The following is a 17,822-nucleotide window of genomic DNA, read 5'->3' on the forward strand; positions in this document are numbered from 1 at the left end:
GCGTTCGGCCCCGAAGGAAGACCTCCAGACCTCCTCCGCTGAGCTGGTGTATGGCCAGCCCCTGTGGGTTCCGGGGGAGTTTCTTCCGGTTGCTACGGCTCCCTGGTCGGCCGCCTCTCACCTCAGTGCGTCCCGGAGCGCTGCCGGTGCCTTCGCTCCCGTTCCGATGTCTCAACACTGCCTCCCCCGGTCCTACGTCCCCAAGGATCTGCCATCGGCGAAGTACGTCTTCATTAGGCACGACAGCCATCGGTCCCCGCTGCAGCCCCCATACGACGGGCCCTTCCGCGTCCTGGAGGCGGGGGATAAGAACTTTGTGGTGGACATGGGGGGCAGGCCAGAGCGGGTCGCTATAGACCGTCTCAAGCCCGCTCACTTGGACATTGGGGAGCCAATGCAATTGGCCCTACCCCCGCGGCGGGGGCGCCCTCCTAGGTCGGCCCCGGCACCTGCCTCTGTTCCTGCTTCGGCCCCGCCTATGGCCCGGGTTTCGGCCCCATCTGTTTCCCCTCCTGTGAAGCGCAGCCGTTATGGCCGCAGGGTCCGCCCCCCGACTCGTCACCTGTTTTCCCCGTGACTTTGCACTATGTCATTGACTGTTCTGTTGTAGAGTCTATTTTTATGTTCATGACTTGCACTTTTGCTGTTTTGCATTGTTTTGTGTAGGTGAATTCTGGGGGAGCCTGTGTGGTGACCCACATCTATGTAACGGGAGACATTCACCTAAGAGGACGGTGTACCTTTAAGGTACCTTTAAGGCGAGGGGTCAGATAATGCACTTCCGCTTCCGGTTCAGAGTTCAGTGTCGTTGTCTAAATGTATGACATGCTAAGTTGGAGCTAGTAAACTACCTCGACTACGTCTACTCTCATGTCTCCTGTCTCGTTGTTTTCTAACTCCACACCATGGTCAATAGCACACGCCAACAAACGGGAAACTGCTATGACCGCTGCAGTAGAAACCGGAAGTTATGTAGCCTGCAGCCCTCCCCAGATCGGCAGAGGGGGTGGAGCAGCAACCGGGACGGCTCTGAAGAGTGGGGTAATTGGATGAGTACAATTGGGGAGAAAAACAGGTGAAAATTTAAAAAAAAAAAAGGGGGGGGGGCAGATCAGGAAAACGTCAGAGGAGGGCTCTATCTTCCAGAATGGAAGATAAAATACTTAAGTAATGTTTGAATTTAGAATTAAAAAAAATCAATGTTTAAGAGTAGTTTTCTTGACTGCTGTTGGTTGATGAATTCAAGGTGAGATCTTGACCTATGAGAACATGACTTGTAACAAGTGCACGCTCTAACTCAATATTTAGCTAAAAATACAGATCTCAATACCACACTTACTACATGCATGACACTGAAAACTAAGTGATTGTAATGAATTATGACTGGAAAATGTTAGAGGCAGTGCAAAGAGGGACAGCATGCCTCGGGCTCCTCTATTACAGTAAGAAACAGCTCCTCTGAGGTTTTGGCTGGCAGACAACCTGATGAATATTCAGAAAGAAAAGAGCTCATTTAGTGTGGCTGTCATTATCAAACGTCTTAGATTCATATTGGCAACCACTGCTTGCATAACATTTTGAGGATTAAATCTTGACAGAGATTCGAAGTGACCTTGAACTAAAAATGAATGATGTTAAAACCATGATATATTAAATGTGCTTTATTGACGTTCTCTTGGCATCAGAGGTGGGACACGTGGGTCTAGCAATTGGAAATCCTAACCGTGTATTTGTCCAACAAATGCATTTAACAAGCTGATTTCACCTTACCTTGCTAAAGAGTGGTGTGGATAAAATCAACTGGTTTACTACAGGGGTGGAGCAAATGACACTGTTAGGTGTGATTTGCTGGCCCTGGTTCTCCCAACTCTGCTTGGATGGACTTTGGTATAGCGGTCCACCCAATTTTTGGTATGGCTCTTCGCCTTGCCACATGCAGAGATAAAGGTTTCCTCTGTATTTGTTAATTGACACCATAGCTAGACTGTTTTCACCCTAAGCCATTAATACGGAGGAGATACTATGGCAGGAATAGGAATTCAGCTTCAAGAGTGGACCGTTCACTGACCGGTAAGAAAGAAGAAAGAAGCCGCTTTATTTTGTCATCCTATTCTTAGAATGAATTCGTTCTCTGCATTTAACCCATCCTATCGTATAGGAGCAGTGAGCAGCTGCAGTGCCCAGCGACCAACTCCAGTTCTTCTTTCCATTGCCTTGGTCAGGGACACAGACAAGAGTATTAACCCTAACATGCATGTCTTTTTGATGGTGGGAAGAAACCGGAGCACTCGAAGGAAACCCACGCAGACACGGGGAGAATATGCAAACTCCACACAAAAAGGACCTGGGATGGCCTGGGGTTTGAACCCAGAACCTTCTTGCGGTGAGGCTACAGGGCTAACCACTGGGCCACCGTGCAGCCCCAAGGCAAGGCAAATTCACACCACACTGCTTTGTTTGTCCCCAGCTTTCAAATCTGCAGATGTAGCCTAGCAAATTTTGAGAACTGAATAATTTTGAAATTGCAGTTTGATTTAATAAGCAAATGACTTTTTATGCAATTCACTTATCACTTGCTGCTATACATGAATATAATGGATTCTAAATGAAATAGTTTATGCCTCGTCAGCATACTTCATTGTGAGAGTATGCAAAACATCAAAGCTGCACCTCAAACGAATGGACCTGCCGTGCACTTACAATTATATAACTTTATCAGTACGGTTTGCAGTAAATATATATAAATATATATAATATATAACTTTACAACAGAGGCACAGTGGGCATTAGTGGTAATAAAATAATAAGGACAACAATAAAATAATTGGTGTAGCTGTCTCTCACCTTGATCATAACACATTTCATTTCATGTCCACCACATACTTTAAGTGCATGGTGTGGTCCCGGACCCTATAAATGAAGATAATGGGGGTGGGGTAGCAGGGAAGACAAGCCATGTGTTGATTGTGTTGTAGGAGGGGCAGACCGTCACCGGACTCTGCAGGGTCACAGGGTTATCAAAGTCCCTCCCTCAACGAGTTACTGTCCAAAGGCACATCAGATAGGCCAACAGGCAACAGTTGATATTCAGTCTCACCAAGACCCACTTGCCTGGGGCCTATAAGAAGAAGAAGAGAAAAGAAGAGAAAGAAATCCACACTATTTGGTCATTGTATTCTTACAAATAATTGTATTCTTACAATGAAATTTGTTCACTGCATTTAACCACTCCTATTGTATAGGAGCAGTGGGCAGCTGCAATGCCCGGGGCCCAACTCCAGTTCTTCTTTCCATTGCCTTGCTCAGGGGCACAGGCAGAAGTATTAACCCAAACATTTTTGGGTCTTCTTGATGGTGGGAGGAAACCGGAGCACCCGGAGGAAACCCATGCAGACACGGGGAGAACATCCAAACTCCACACAGAAAGGACCTGAGATGGCCTTGGGTTCAAACCCAGGACCTTCTTGCTGTGAGGCAAGGCCACCGTGCCCAAGTCCTCTGATCCTCACAAATTCCCAGTTCTTCTTCGATGGCTTAGGTATAGCTTTCATTTTCATCCCTAGATTTTGAACCAATAAATCGCTATTGTGTACTAATTGGTCATTTGAAATTACTTACACTTGCTAAGCTTATCACATTATGTTATTGCTAATGCAATAATTTACACGGAAAATGCTGAAATAATTTCTTTTGTCACGGCTTAATATAAAACAAACAATAACGTAGAACTTTACAAATGATAATTTTTTATTTACAAATATCATATATGCTTAAATACTACAGAATAACAAATAAAAGTTACAGTGGAACATTTCAATGACAATTCAGGTTAACCACTTACATAAGTTGATACCACTTCTATAGACTGTATGAATAACGATATAAAAACAGGTTAAATATTGTAAATGTTGCTAAGCCATAGATTGATGAATTAGAACATGTTGTGCAAAGTGGAGAGTATTTCGTGTGACAATGAGACTGAAAACAAAGTGGCAAATTAATATCAAATATCATGATAGGTGCAAATATGTCATAGGAACCAGTAATAATAACAATAATAACAATAATACGCGATACATATTAAACACTTTTGGTGGCATTATGCAGCATGAAAAATTTTAGTGCCAAAGTATTTCATCCATACTGTAAATAGGGAATCATTAATAAACTACGACCTGAGAAAAGTGTAAAAATTACAAATTTTACAAATCGGTCTTATCATAGAGTGCTTCTTCTACATACAGTAGTGAACATTGGCTTTACAGTTGAGTTAAAGATGAGTTGCATAGACAACATGCTCTGGCTCTCCGTCCTTGGACATTGCTGGATTATCATACATTTCCAGACTCTTCTTCCTGTCCATCACAGTCTCCTCATCTTCGACACATTTGCAGCACTTGCAGCACTTGCAGCAGGGACAGCACCGTCTGTGACAGAAGCCCGTAACAGAGGTAATGACAGCATCCCAGGGGGCCATGGAGTGCAGGGGGCGGGGCAAAAAGTCCCAGTTGCGCAGCCCACTGGGCAGGTAGTGGGGGCAGCGGGACTGCATCACATTGACAATGATTACAAAGACTGCCAAAACAGCGAGTGGCACACAAACACCAACCATCACCTGCCAGCCAGCTAGCGACAGGCCAAAAACAGTTACTGGCAACACCAAAAAGCAAAGGATGAGGTAAAATGCAGCAAACCAGCGGTATTTGGCTGTATGGTTGCCCAGTCCTCGGGCCAGCCTGATGGGGACCCGCATGAAGGGGATTGGGAACCACAGGAGGATACCCATGATGTTAAAGAAGAAATGACAAAGTGCAATCTGAAAAGGGACACAAATAGAGTCAATCAGATTCAGACCGGGCTATCAGTCAGTCAGGCTTCAACACAAACACAATAATCATACCCACACACATGCAAACCTTTCATTGCAACTAACCTGCAGCGAGTTGGCTAGTGTTTCTCCAGGGCTAGCCATAGCAGCAAGTATGGCAGTTGTAGTGGTACCAATATTTGACCCCAGTGTCAAAGGATAGGCTCTCTCCAGGCTAATAACACCAATACCTGATGAAAGAAATTTACAATAAGAGAAAAGACATGGTACACCAGCATAAAAAATAACCCTATGACGAACAAGGTGTGTACACTGGTAGTTTAGCTCTAAATTTCATTACATAATGAGATGTTGGGTAAATCTTTTTTATTATTATATAAATAATGGCCTAAACTGTCTTACCAACAAGAGGAGTTATAGCTGAGGTGAAGACAGAGCTGCTCTGAACAATGAAGGTCATTCCTGCTCCTACTGCGATGGCAAGGTAGCCGGTGACCCACCCGAAGGGGAACGGGAAGTCTGGACAGAGAAAAGTACATGATGTAACCACCGAGACGAAGAAGAGAAACATAGTATGGTCATGCACACATCGTGACCATATGACCACACCAAGTAAGATTGAACAACACTTGTGCCTGAGCCTTGACAGTCACACAACAGGGCTGGTGTACCTGGAGGTGAGCTACAAGTGACAGGGTGGCTTTACCTGTGTTGCTCATCAAGCACCACTATGGAAGGAGGTGTGCTGACTATCAAACAGGATGAGTGTATGTAGAAAAACTCCCATTCTTCTTCTTTTTTTCTGTTATTTTTCTCGCTATGTACCTGTGTTAAGAATCTTCTTGATGACCACAGCCACCTGTCCCTTCAGCATGGAGTTGAGCAACTTGACGATGAGGATGAGGCAGGTACAGAGGAAGAGTAGAGACAGGGCGAGAAGGATGAGGCCCACAGCCAGGTCAGGCAGATTAGCATTAGCAAAGATATGGTTACCTGCAATGGATGGTAAAAGCTGTCTCACATTAAATTGGTCTCTTTCCTCATTTGTGTAATAATACAATAAACAGACCTGAGATAACAGCAAGAATAGCATTTTGTGGAAGGAACGGTCCATGCTTTTAACTTGACCAGAACCTGTACAAGAAGCAATGACCCAGCAGATGCCCCAAAGCAGCAAGGGAATTTACAAGAGGCCAGGGCTTGATCTCCAAAAATAGGCCTCTCTCTCTCTTTTTTTGTTTTTTTGAACTGTTTTAGAACCAAGAACAAAAGAATTTCCTTTAATTGCTGGTCAAAGGTCTGGGAGCAGTGGTCCATTTTATGGTCAAGTTGGATCCAGGTACTTCAGGGAAAGAGAATGAATAGATCCATTGAGTGGGCAGCAAAGGCTAGGGTGGACATTTGCTGAGTCACTGCAAGAGCTCAATAGTAGTCATTGTCCCTATATCAGAGGTTCAGGATCGGGGACAGCATGACTCTCTCATATTTCTAAGAGCCATGGTGGATCGGGTAACCCTAATTACTTTGTAGATGGTTTTGTGGGCATGGCTAGTCCCTCGTCGGAGCACACTTACATTTCTGTAGGTAGATGGTCTCAGACACATTCTTCTGGGTCCAGTTGAAGTAGCCATCAGTCCAACAGTGGGCACCAGATGGGCATTCATCTACTGTCACATTTATGGAAGTCTGAGATAAAAGAAATCAAAGAGAAAAATGGGTATTAATAAAACATTATATTGCATATTAAGAGTAAAGAATAATAGTGTGAAAGAACACAAATGCCAAATAATTGTAAATAAGGCAGCGCAATGACCTCAAAGTATTACGAACAGAATTTTGTATGACGGCATTATCTGAAAGCAGCACCGTGGTGGCTAGAGTGCAAGCTATGCTGTCAATCATTGACAGAAACGCAGCTGTAAAGGGTCGACTTCTCATACCAGAGCTCTAGCTTCACCTCGTTTTTCATGTTTAAAAGCACACAGCTCTTAACAGATGAACTCAGTTTGATGTGCATGAAACCAATTATTATTTTTGCTCTTGATAAAGATGGTGTTGATTCCTTACCGTGTTGGTCTTAGTTTTACACCAAACTTTGATCAAACTCTTGTTTCTAGCTGCTGGGTCACCGGTGGCAATGCCACTGATAACAGATTGGTCCAGCTAAGGGAAGAGAAAATTGGGGGGGGGGGCAGGTCAGGGGCGTGTTTCCTGCAGTTATTTTACTTTAACTTATTAAGAAAAGTTCTTAAATCTGTGCACCTATTAATTCTTATGCAATGCTTTCGTACTCATTGATTTCTATGTATTATCTTTATTAACTTAAAAGTGCCACTTATGTAGCCCTGTTAATGATTGAATGGGCTTAAATGATGATGATGTGTAAATGGGAGCAATGTTACCTGGATGATGGAGTCGGTGAGGGGGTCTGTGATGACGTTGAGAAGGTCGGGGGCATTCTCTCCACCCTGGATGTTAAAAGAGTCAATCAGGACTTTGGTGAGTTTGTACAGGACTCCTGTGGCTACCTCCAGAGGCAGAAGAACCAGCACAGACAGCCAGTTGAAGAAATCATGGACAGTGGCACCAGCGAATGCCCTGCAAGAGAAAAGGACTAAATTCATGAGCATTTTCCAAGTCTCTGTTCCCAGACTACTGCATACAAAAGTTATTTAAACCTCTCAAGTGGAAAAATGCAAATATCCTTCCAGATGCTTTCCACATACCTGCGAAACTCATTTCTGTCTCCTGCCTGCATGGTGGCCACAATGGTGTTGGTAACAGAGGTACCAATATTGGCACCCATGATAATAGGCACTGCAGACTGGACTTCTAACACTAAAAACAAAAAAACAAAAAAACATGGAAAATACATCAGATCACATCATTCCATAACAAACTAAAGCTTGACGAGTGTGCTTGTGTGTCTCTTAGGGCAAATGAGTGAATATATGTGTGTTTGGTGTTAGTGTAAAGGATGTGTGCCCACAAGTGTTTGAACATCTTTGTGTGTTCCTGTGTGTGTTTGTGTATGTGCATGCTTGTGTGTGTGTGTACATGCATGCTTGTGTGTGTATGTGTGTGTGCGTGTGTGTGTGTGTGTGTGTGTGTGTGTGTGTGTGTGTGTGTGTGTGTGTGTGTGTGTGTGTGTGTGTGTGTGTGTGTGTGTGTGTGTGTGCGTGTGTGTGCGTGCGCTCACATCCAGAGGACACCATGCTGACCACAATTGAAGAGGAAGTGCTGGAGCTCTGCACTAGCACTGTGACTAACACCCCAATCACCAGTCCAGCCACAGGGTTGGACAACACAGCGTTGTCCTGAAAGATGTCACCGGCAGCCTTCCCTGTAGGCACACAAACATCCTCAGGTCACAAGCACAGGAGACACCACTCCACATGAGTTCAACAATTTCATACATAGGTTGACCAAAGTCTAATGCTTTGTTGCATGATTAACCAAATACAACAAATGTGCGGTGATAACAAGGATAGCTTTTGTGAGGAATGATTGTAAATAGATGACACTGAACAATAAGCATGGTAAAAGCTGTGGCGCATTCACATTACCTCCGACTAGCTGGAAAGCAGAACTCAGGACATCCAGCGAGCACACAAACATGTAGAGGAATCCCAGCAGCAGACACAATTTCATTATAGCAGTCAGCACTCTCAAAATCTTTCCTTTCGTATCCAATTCTGTTCAGGAAAGAAGAGAGAGAAGAGTTGATGCAAGGTCCTCTGGTAGGAATCGGAGGCTTTAAACACCCTGACATCACTCTACAGTGTGAATGGTGAGTTCCCTCACCGGACCATTTCAGCCCAGTGTCCTTCAGTTCCGGGAGGTCCCAGGGGTCTTCCTCATCCGGATTCTTCGCCATCAGGTCCGTCGTAGAGTAAGCAGGTAGAACGGCCGAATCTTTGGCTGGAGTGTTACTATCATCTTCTGATGGAGATCAGAGAAGAAGAAAAATAAGATGGAGGGAAGGAAAAATTAGAAGACAGGGTATCAACACTACATGGTGATTCCAGTGACAGTGACATACCAAATGAGCAAGACGATTCTGTGCTCACTTCTGGTCTGGGAGCCATGGCTGTATGGTAGAAAAACACATTACAGAAGATCAGAAGGGCCTGGCAGCTTCAAACTATCATGATGTCAAAGTTAGTATGATTAATTGAGAATATTTTTCTAAATGATCAAAAAAAAAAAAATGCCACTGCGTTACATGCACAGCCAGACTGCATCCATCCCTAAGATAATGTCCGTAAAATAAAAAACAAAATTGAAAATTGAGATGCTTTGTGCCTTTGTATTTAGTATTCTAAGAAGGTTCTCCTTTTTAAGAGAAAGCTGCTACGACCCCCCCCCCGCCCCAAGAAAACAATGCTGTGACACAAAAGCAACATGGAATGCCTTGTTAAAAAAAGGCATTCAGTTGAAAGTTTTCAGTTGTTTACAAATATCCTCCTGTAATTCTCAAAACCTATTAAGAGACAGACTCTAATTGGATTTTTAAAAGAAAAGAAAAAAAAAAGAAAAGACATTTCCACCAGTGCAGCTGGTGGTTGTGTGGTGGCCGGTGGTGGACGGAGCATACCTACACGCCTGCAGCGGAGTGCTTGTTGTTCAGTGTGGGTACCTGCAGCGGTGAGGAGGATGAGCCTTTATACGTAGGGGGCTGTGCACCTGAGCCACCTGTTGTGCACGGCCGGCGTCGCGCCGCTGCTTTTATAGAGCTGCTGGAACCAAACCTGCAAATCCCCCGTTCAAAGTTCATGCAGGCTGCACACAGCAGTAACCTCAGGATGCATCCTGATGGAATGTAGGGCACGCGCCGGCTGCAGCGTGGCAGAGCCTGCTATCCAGGTTGCAGAGGTGGTGGAGAGGTGCATGACAGGGGAACGCAGGTTTTTGATAAAGAGCATTAACTACAAACAAAAAACAAAACAAAAAATAAAACACAGTTAGCCTTATATTTATCAGGAATTCATTGTTAATTCACGTTAAAAGAAACATGAAATAGGCCATTGCTGAAGCCGGACAGGGTAATGAGAGCAATCTCTTTTTCAATACACAAGAAAAAGATAGTTTGGTCCCCTAAGTCTGAACTGAGGCACTGTGCACACACCAATGTTAAAAGTCAGTCATCATCTTGGGAAAACTGCCCCCCTGTGGTGGTTACAGGAACCACATATTTCCCCCTTCAAGTCCAGGTCCCTTTTGAAAAAAAGCTGGAAGATGACATGTCTTGCAAGTTTCATATGTAACCCCATCACCAATATTCTCGGGAATATTATCACTGTAGCTTTGCCATTCTGGGCCACCTGTGAGCCATAACTGTAGCATTTGATTTATTTCAATCTCACCATGCCTTTAGGGAATGTTGAACGTGCCTTGGAAAAGTAAATCTTGTGATTCCAAATCCCTGACTGAGCACGCTTGTCTGCGTTTTGCTGTGAAATCGTCTCCAACACAATAATCAAAAACTCAAATACCGATATATACAGTATGCTTTGATTCAACTTTAGAGACCCCCTCATGAGAAAATGTTGCATCTTTGCAGGTGCTTAGCTCCCCCAGACCCCTGACCTCCACATAATTTGCACCTTGACAAAAACAAACAAACAAACAAACAAACAAACAAACAAACAGACAAACAAAAACAAAAACAGCTTAAGCATGCATTGTTCATACCCCCCATCATTCAGGGTCAACCATAATTCTGTCAAGTCAATTTTATTTGTATAGCCCATTATCACAAATTACAAATTTGCCTCAGTGGGCTTTACATCAACACTGTCCTTAGACAGTTTTGCTGTAAAAAAACCAAATCTTTAACAGGGAGAAACAATAGGAAGAAATCTCAGGGAGAGCAACGGAGGAGGGCTCTCTCTCCCAAGACGGACAATGTACAATGGATGTTGTGTTTACACAATTTACAGAATACAACATTGAAAGAGGATAACAGAATTATAATGGAATTATTAAATATATGAGGAATATAGCCATATTCCATAGGAAGCCATATGGAAAAAGGTCATACTGTATACCATTTCCCACTGGCATTTTAGTAGCGTTCTGTGATGGCCTGGCGGCCTGTCCAGGATGTCTGCCCGCCTGCCGCTCAGTGACTCCTGGGATAGGCTCCAACATCCCTGCAACCCTGAGTAAGGATAATGGATGGATGGATGGATGGATGAAGAATATGATGAGGAGGATGCCAAGCAGTGTCCAGATGCCACCGGAACAGCCCAGGGCCTGAACCACGTGACCACCATCACCATGTAGACAACCCCCCCACCACCAAAAAAACAAAACAAAACATTAGTCACACATTTCAGTGATAGAAGGATATAACATTGAAACAAGGTAACATAATTATATGGCTTTATAAGATATACATATATGTATGTATATATATGTATGTGTATATATATGTATGTGTATATATGTATGTGTATATATATATATGTATATGTATGTGTGTATATATATATATATAAAGAAAATGTCATGAGGAGGATGCCAAGCAGTGTTCAGGTAGTGACCACCATCACCATGGAGACCTGGGAGGAGGACAGACTACATGTGCATACAACGGAGACTCACATCACACCATTCACACACAGAGAAGAAGAGAAAGGATAAGATATTCAGAATATTCAGAGAGAGGAAAGATATGTGAGAGAAGAGAACAGTTTGCAACAGTCAATAATGTATATGCTACAACCTCACTGACGAATGTCAAGTACTGTGTCCATACTCACACTCTAACAAACACACTCAACCCCCCTACACACACACACACACACACACACACACACACACACACACACACACACACACACACACACACACACACGTTTATAGCGTCTTAGATAGCACACGTGCACAAAACACACACACACACACACACACACACACACACACACACACACACACACACACACACACACACACACACACACACACACACACACACACACACACATACAAGCCCAGACTCGTGCTGCATTTTAGATTGAACTCACACTGGCACACTGGCACACGTTTATAGTGTCTTAGATAGCACACATACACAAAAACACAAAAATACACACATGCATGTTTATACCTTATTAATCTAACTTTATGGCTCAAGATATGGTCATAACAACACAGCATATTACTTTTGGAAATAAATCGAGCAAATACTTTTTTTTTTGGATAACACGATTGATGTTCTTATATTCTCATTGCAGTAAAATTATAACTGCAGCTTGATGTTGTGCTTCATGTATTGAAAGGTTCAGAAAGTTGGTAAAAGTGTATCTGAACTGACAATATATTTCAGTTCAAGGTTACAACCCTTGTCAGTGATTTTTTTTCCTGTTATTTCAATCTGGCATTTAAATTGAGTCTGCTAATAACTGGGCAGCAGAATTCTTCCCAATATAGAGCAATACCAGGCAAAGAGGGACTTACACAAGTCGATACTATGTGACATAAAATCATGTCTAATTCAGTTTTGTTTTTAAGTTTCGTATGGTTAAGTTAAAATACAAAATTGATCAAGTCTCTGCCAGTCTTTGTTCTGCCAGCTCTGACTGAAGGAATTAGTAGCACCATTTGAAAGTTGAATTTGTTGAAAGAGAGTGAGTGTTCAGAGCTTGTAACAAAGACTTTAGTTTTGATCAATTTGCAAAGTTGGAAAATCAATCCTAGACAAACATACTTACTGTAACTGCATGATGTAAAAGAAATACAACTGAGTGCGACAGGAAAAAGGAACCCCTAAGGAGCAAAAAAATGGAAATAAAGAAAAAATTAAGAGTCTAAATACTGAGCCCTGGTGCACCCCATACATACTCAATGAAGCAAAAAAAAAAAAACTTGACCATCAAAAGGAACGTGAAAACGTTCTGTTTGACAGACAGGTTCAATTAAATCTGGAGCAGGTCAGCTCCATGGATAACAAAAATTATTTATCCTTAATTATAATAGCATAATAATAACGATAACAATAATAATAACAAAATAATATCCTTTTATTCAGTGGCAGCAACCATTATTTGTTGTTTTACATTATTGTTACCATACAAATATCTTGTCTCAAAAATTAATGTTTCTTTTTACCTCTTACAGCTGAAATTTTTTTTCCCTTTTTAAATGTATCTTTATGTTTCTGGAAAAATCATCACAGGGCTTGTAGCAACAACAGCAGCAGCAACCGTTTTCACCCCTGGTGAAAAACAGCAGCACTCCGGCAGAGATGTCGTTTCTGCTGTGATTTTTATATATTCACATGTACATGCACATGTAAAGGGCAAAACAAACAAAACACAAGACACCGGATAAATAAGGTGTGTCGGTTTCATAATCCATCAATCAAATTTGCATTTTATGATAGTACTGGAAGTTACTCTGCAACACCAATTACTCTGTTTTTTGTTTTTTTTTTAAACACGAAACAATATGTTATTTGATCTTGTTACCATAAGCTTATCTTAATTCATCCACTTTCCACTGGTATTCACAAAGTACAACGCAGATCAGAGAAACAGAAGAATCCGGCAGAAAACTTAAATATCAGCTTATCATCACTTGGAGGTTGCCAATTATTTATGTGCTCAGGCAGGGATTTGGTCTACAGTATAATGATTATACACTGTGGATTTCTTTCCCCATGGTGTGTGTACGTTTGCACTTGACCCATCCCCACTTATACACAAATAGAGGCCATAGAAATACAAATGTATTAAAGTTTGTGACCAAGGCCAAAAGTGCATCCTACAGTGAAATGTGAAGAAGCATCGGTAACACTTTAGTATGGGGAACATAAAAAAACTTAATTACTAGTGAATTAGTAATGATCAAGATGTCACTTTAGTATGGGGAACATATTCTAAGTAACAAAAACTTAATTTACAGTAATTTAACACTATTAACACTTGTAGTTTTGTGTTTTGTTATGTAAGAACAGACCATATTCATTAAGTGTTAGTAAGGGAGAATAACTCTTCTTGTGGTACTACCACCTTATAAAGTCCATACTAAGCAAAGCATATTGAGATGGTACTATTAATAAGCAATAATTCTGAGGTTATAGAGGGAAAACTCATAGTTAATGGCTTACTGGTTGTATAATAAGGCCATGCAGAATAAGGCATTAATGAGTACGTAATAATGACCAATTAAGAGCCAATATGTTGCTAATTTGCATGCTAATAAGCATCTAATTAATGGTGACTACGTTCCCCATACTAAAGTGTTACCGAAGCATCTTCTTGTGGCTTTGTTATATCACCCAGTTATTCATTTACTAACCTCTTTGGTTAAATGCATTGGTTATCCCCCCCCCCCACGAGATTTCATGAGTCCCACATATGATGGAAAGATCAGCTGAGCCCAGCCTTTGCCCTTTGGAATGTCACTCGGCGTGCCCCTCCACCCACACTATGATCAAACAGTTCAGTTACTGAGGGTTTTTTTATCACTACGATTCATTAGTTGGCGTGTTTTGTTTTGTTTTTTTGCTTTTTTTTTCTTCCTATTTTTGTTTCTCAACAGGCATAAAGCCCAATGTGACTATGAAGTCGGCATGGCATTATTGGTTGTGTCCCCCCCCCCCTCTTCTCTATGGGAATAATAACAGCAGAGTCAATGATTGCCTAGAGGTGCCAGTGAGTTGATGCTGCAAGTCTGCCATGCTGGCATAGTATGCAGGAGGTCATGGAGTTTTTTCTCCTGCTAGCAGGGCCGCCCTCGGGTGCTACGCTGACAGCAGGCTGTGCTATAAAGCCATAAAAGCTCAGCTGCCAGAACTTGTCCCAACTGGTTGAATCTCTGAGGGTGGTACGAGGACTAGTACTGAGCCACCGTCAAGGTCACGACCACACAGACGTTGACTTGGGGTGGCGATGGAAACTAGAAATAAGCACATTCAGCCTGTTTTCTGCACATGGGTTTTTTCTCTGAAGCAGAAGTGACTGACGGCTAGATATTAATCAGTGCAGTTTAGCTCCGTGCAAGTGAAGAAAAGGGTGTTCATCCACCACACACCTTCACGTGCATTGACCCCGAGCAACAGGGAAATCACCTTTTCTCAAAGCCTTGGTTCTCTGGTTATGTTGGAAAAAAGATAAGAGTATTTAGTAACAGAGTCCATTTAGTAACAGTAACAGTAACAGTAACAGAGTCCTACACCTTTCTAGTGGTTGATCAATAACAAACCTTGTCTTTTGTTGGCTTGTGAGAGAAACCTCTGCCCCCTGACCGGTCTCGTTATATGTCTTCCTGGCACCATCTATGTCATTGCAGATGTTATGCAGGAGTGTTGCCAAATAATTTCACAGAATACCAAAACATTTCCCTATGGGGAATCTTCCTTATTTTGCATAGTAGATATTCAGATTGTTAAAGTAAGTGGTATTATGTGTCACACTCGTCCTTTCGCAACCTATACGCCATATGAGAAACACTAGCAATAACGGAATAAATTATCTGGGGTGGGTGGGGGGGGTTAACTCTCATATCCTTCAACAGAGGATCAGAAATGCAGTGTACAGAACCACGTGACTAATAATTCTCTATGTAGCAGGCTGACTTGGTTCTGTAGCAGTGACTGAAGATAGAGGTCATGTGACAGTCGTCCGTGATTCCCCTCTCACTAGCTCCTTTACTTCCCACCGAGGGGCGCTCCGGTGACACCGTGGTATCGTTGCTGTTACAGGAGTCAGATGGTTGCCTGACCCACCAGCAGATGGGGATTAGGATCTCCTGTTTTTAAGGCATGATTTGTAGCAAGGTCTCTCCCTCCTACAGACTTCTAACCCTGGGACTGGATGCGGCTGAATCTGTATCGACAAAGATCAGCTGTCCTCTAAAGAAACTGCGGCGCTGAAGGTCATCGGACCTGTGAAATCATTATCAGACACTTTGTGCAGCAGCTGCTCCATCAACGATGAATAAGATATTGACTCAGTGGTCATAACTCGGTGTACTTCAAATGGTCATACAGATCATAAAATCCTTCATGGGACTGTAATGTCTCTGAGCTGGCACGATCTCCTTCACTGTCGTTGGAGCCAATCCATTTTTTTTTCTTTTATGAAAACATCAAGCAATTTCTAACCATGCAAGGCACTTACTTTTTTTTCATATTTCTGAATTTGTTGTGAACATCCTGGGATTACAGAATGGCATGTGTGTGAAATCTGTCTCATAAGGGCATTTAAGTTTAGGATGGGTAGAGCTTAGCAGTCAGGTTTTATCAGCCATGGAATGAATATCAGACCAGCCTCCTCCCTTAATAAAGCAGATTACACTCACCTACCCTAAAAGATATTTGTATGATTGTCCAGTAGAGATTCCTAATCAGTTCATTAACTGTAATTGAGGCATAACTTGGCTGACCTATAAAGACTGTTGGCTGCACAGCTCCCTGAAACAGTTTGTGGATATAAAAAAAAGAACCCCAACAAATCAATGTCGAAGGTTCAGGAAAATAAATCTGTGGATATGAATACTGGTTCATCAAGTTTTCCCCCCTTTTTCTCCCCACTCTTCCGAGCCGTCCCGGTCGGTGCTCTATCCCCTCTGCTGATCCGGGAAGGGCTACAGACTACCACATGCTTCATGCGGAGTCACGTGACCCCACTTTTCACGTGACAGGGGGACATAGCGCGTGGGAGGATCACGCTGTTTCCCTCCCCGAACAAGCGCCCCGACCGACCGACCGACCAGAGGAGGTGCTAGTGGGACACACACCCACATCCGGCTTCCCACCCGTATCTTTAGGGACGCCCGACCAAGCCGGAGGTAACACGGGGATTCGATCCGGCGATTGTTGGTAGGCAATGAAATAGACCGCTACGCCACCCGGACGCCCCGGGTTTTTTTTTAAATTATTATTATTATTATTATTATTATTAATATTATTATTATTTATGTTATTTTTTTACCCTTTGCATGCGCATACGTGTGCCATGGTGCAGCTGTAAGAGGATTATTACAAATGTATGCGTGTGAATTTGACAAATTTTTGCCATAAACATCTCGTTTCGGCATATTGTCAGGCATTGCTTTACTATCTCCAGACCTGCAGAAATTAGTGGGCTAAACCGGGTTAACCCGCCAATCACCCAGATAAAAAAAACAGTTTTAAATAGACAGTTTTGATGGCTTTTCCACTTAATCTCGTGTGTTCATGTTGGTTCGCGTGTTTTCATCAGTCAGTCAACCCGTCAGCCCTGCTGCGGCCTGCAGGCTGTGTGTCACCTGCTCTCACTTCCGGCAGGCTGCTGAGGGACGGACGGCACTGCGGCATCAAGGTTAATTACTGTACCCCGAACCAATTCATCCCACGGAAGCCGCCTTCAGTCCAGCCCAGCTCGTGCTCGCGCGGGCTGCAGCGCGGGGTCACCGGCGCCGTGGACACTTATCCAAACTCGTAGATGATTGATCGCCAGGACTCGCTCGGGAGTCCTCTGGGCTGATTAACGAGCTGTCATTATTCTTATCACGCAGCAGGAGGCATGAAATACGAGGTCCTGCCGTGAACCTTACAGTGCACAGCCAACCGTATAGTGTTGGCTAGTTTGTTTCTGCTTGTATTTTGAAGAAGAAAAAAAGCTGATTTCTTAAAGCGGTTTAAAAGGCGACTTTTTATTATTGTGATGTAGACTGTGATGTATACCGAAGCAATCAGAATAACTGCGAAACTAGTGCACCCACAAATCTTGCAGCTTTCATTTAAATGTAATCTAAATACATACGTCTCATGATGCATTGTAAACATTTTATGAGTTCATTACCAAAAAGCCTTGCCTTATTGTAACCACAGTTAGCATTTAGCAATGTTATCTCCATACTCACTGAAGTTGTTTACATCGTTAGTGACATTTCTGATATCAGACACGTTTTTTTCTTTCTTGCACCAACAACAGTTTTCTTAAACTCTCAAACAAATCAACTCTGTTGATTTGGTCTGTTTTCAGGGTCAATGAGGAGATGG

The 17,822-nt window shown here is 42.8% G+C and overlaps 1 protein-coding gene across 2 annotated transcripts; it reads right to left on the minus strand.

The window, feature by feature from the left end:
- Nucleotides 1-3,733: 3,733 nt before the first annotated feature.
- slc34a2b (solute carrier family 34 member 2b) lies at nucleotides 3,734-9,519 on the minus strand. Of its 2 annotated transcripts, none has more exons than XM_056277345.1 (13): nucleotides 9,426-9,519; nucleotides 8,871-8,918; nucleotides 8,633-8,767; nucleotides 8,395-8,523; nucleotides 8,028-8,171; nucleotides 7,555-7,666; nucleotides 7,231-7,426; nucleotides 6,896-6,991; nucleotides 6,403-6,514; nucleotides 5,654-5,821; nucleotides 5,231-5,347; nucleotides 4,934-5,058; nucleotides 3,734-4,816 (listed from the first exon to the last, which is right to left on the minus strand). In XM_056277345.1, the coding sequence occupies exons 2-13, from the start codon at nucleotides 8,914-8,916 to the stop codon at nucleotides 4,271-4,273; spliced, it is 1,926 nt and encodes a 641-aa protein (XP_056133320.1). In that variant the 5' UTR covers nucleotides 8,917-8,918; nucleotides 9,426-9,519; the 3' UTR covers nucleotides 3,734-4,270. The 2 variants fall into 2 exon arrangements, with proteins under 2 accessions (XP_056133320.1, XP_056133319.1); XM_056277344.1 differs by having other exon boundaries at nucleotides 8,633-8,770.
- Between the last annotated feature and the right edge of the window lie 8,303 nt (nucleotides 9,520-17,822).

This window comes from Lampris incognitus, chromosome 3, assembly GCF_029633865.1.
Source record: "Lampris incognitus isolate fLamInc1 chromosome 3, fLamInc1.hap2, whole genome shotgun sequence".
NCBI classification, from domain to species: Eukaryota; Metazoa; Chordata; class Actinopteri; order Lampriformes; family Lampridae; genus Lampris; species Lampris incognitus.

Bases quoted from the DNA above. Each gene is read 5' to 3' on its own strand.
- slc34a2b (XM_056277344.1), bottom strand. From the start codon at position 8,916: ATGGCTCCCAGACCAGAAGTGAGCACAGAATCGTCTTGCTCATTTG. The intron at 6,992-7,230 runs GTAACATTGCTC...CTCTTCCCTTAG, and splicing joins TCACCGACTCCATCATCCAG to CTGGACCAATCTGTTATCAG. The intron at 5,822-6,402 runs GTAAGTGTGCTC...CATCCATTGCAG, and splicing joins GACCATCTACCTACAGAAAT to GTAACCATATCTTTGCTAAT.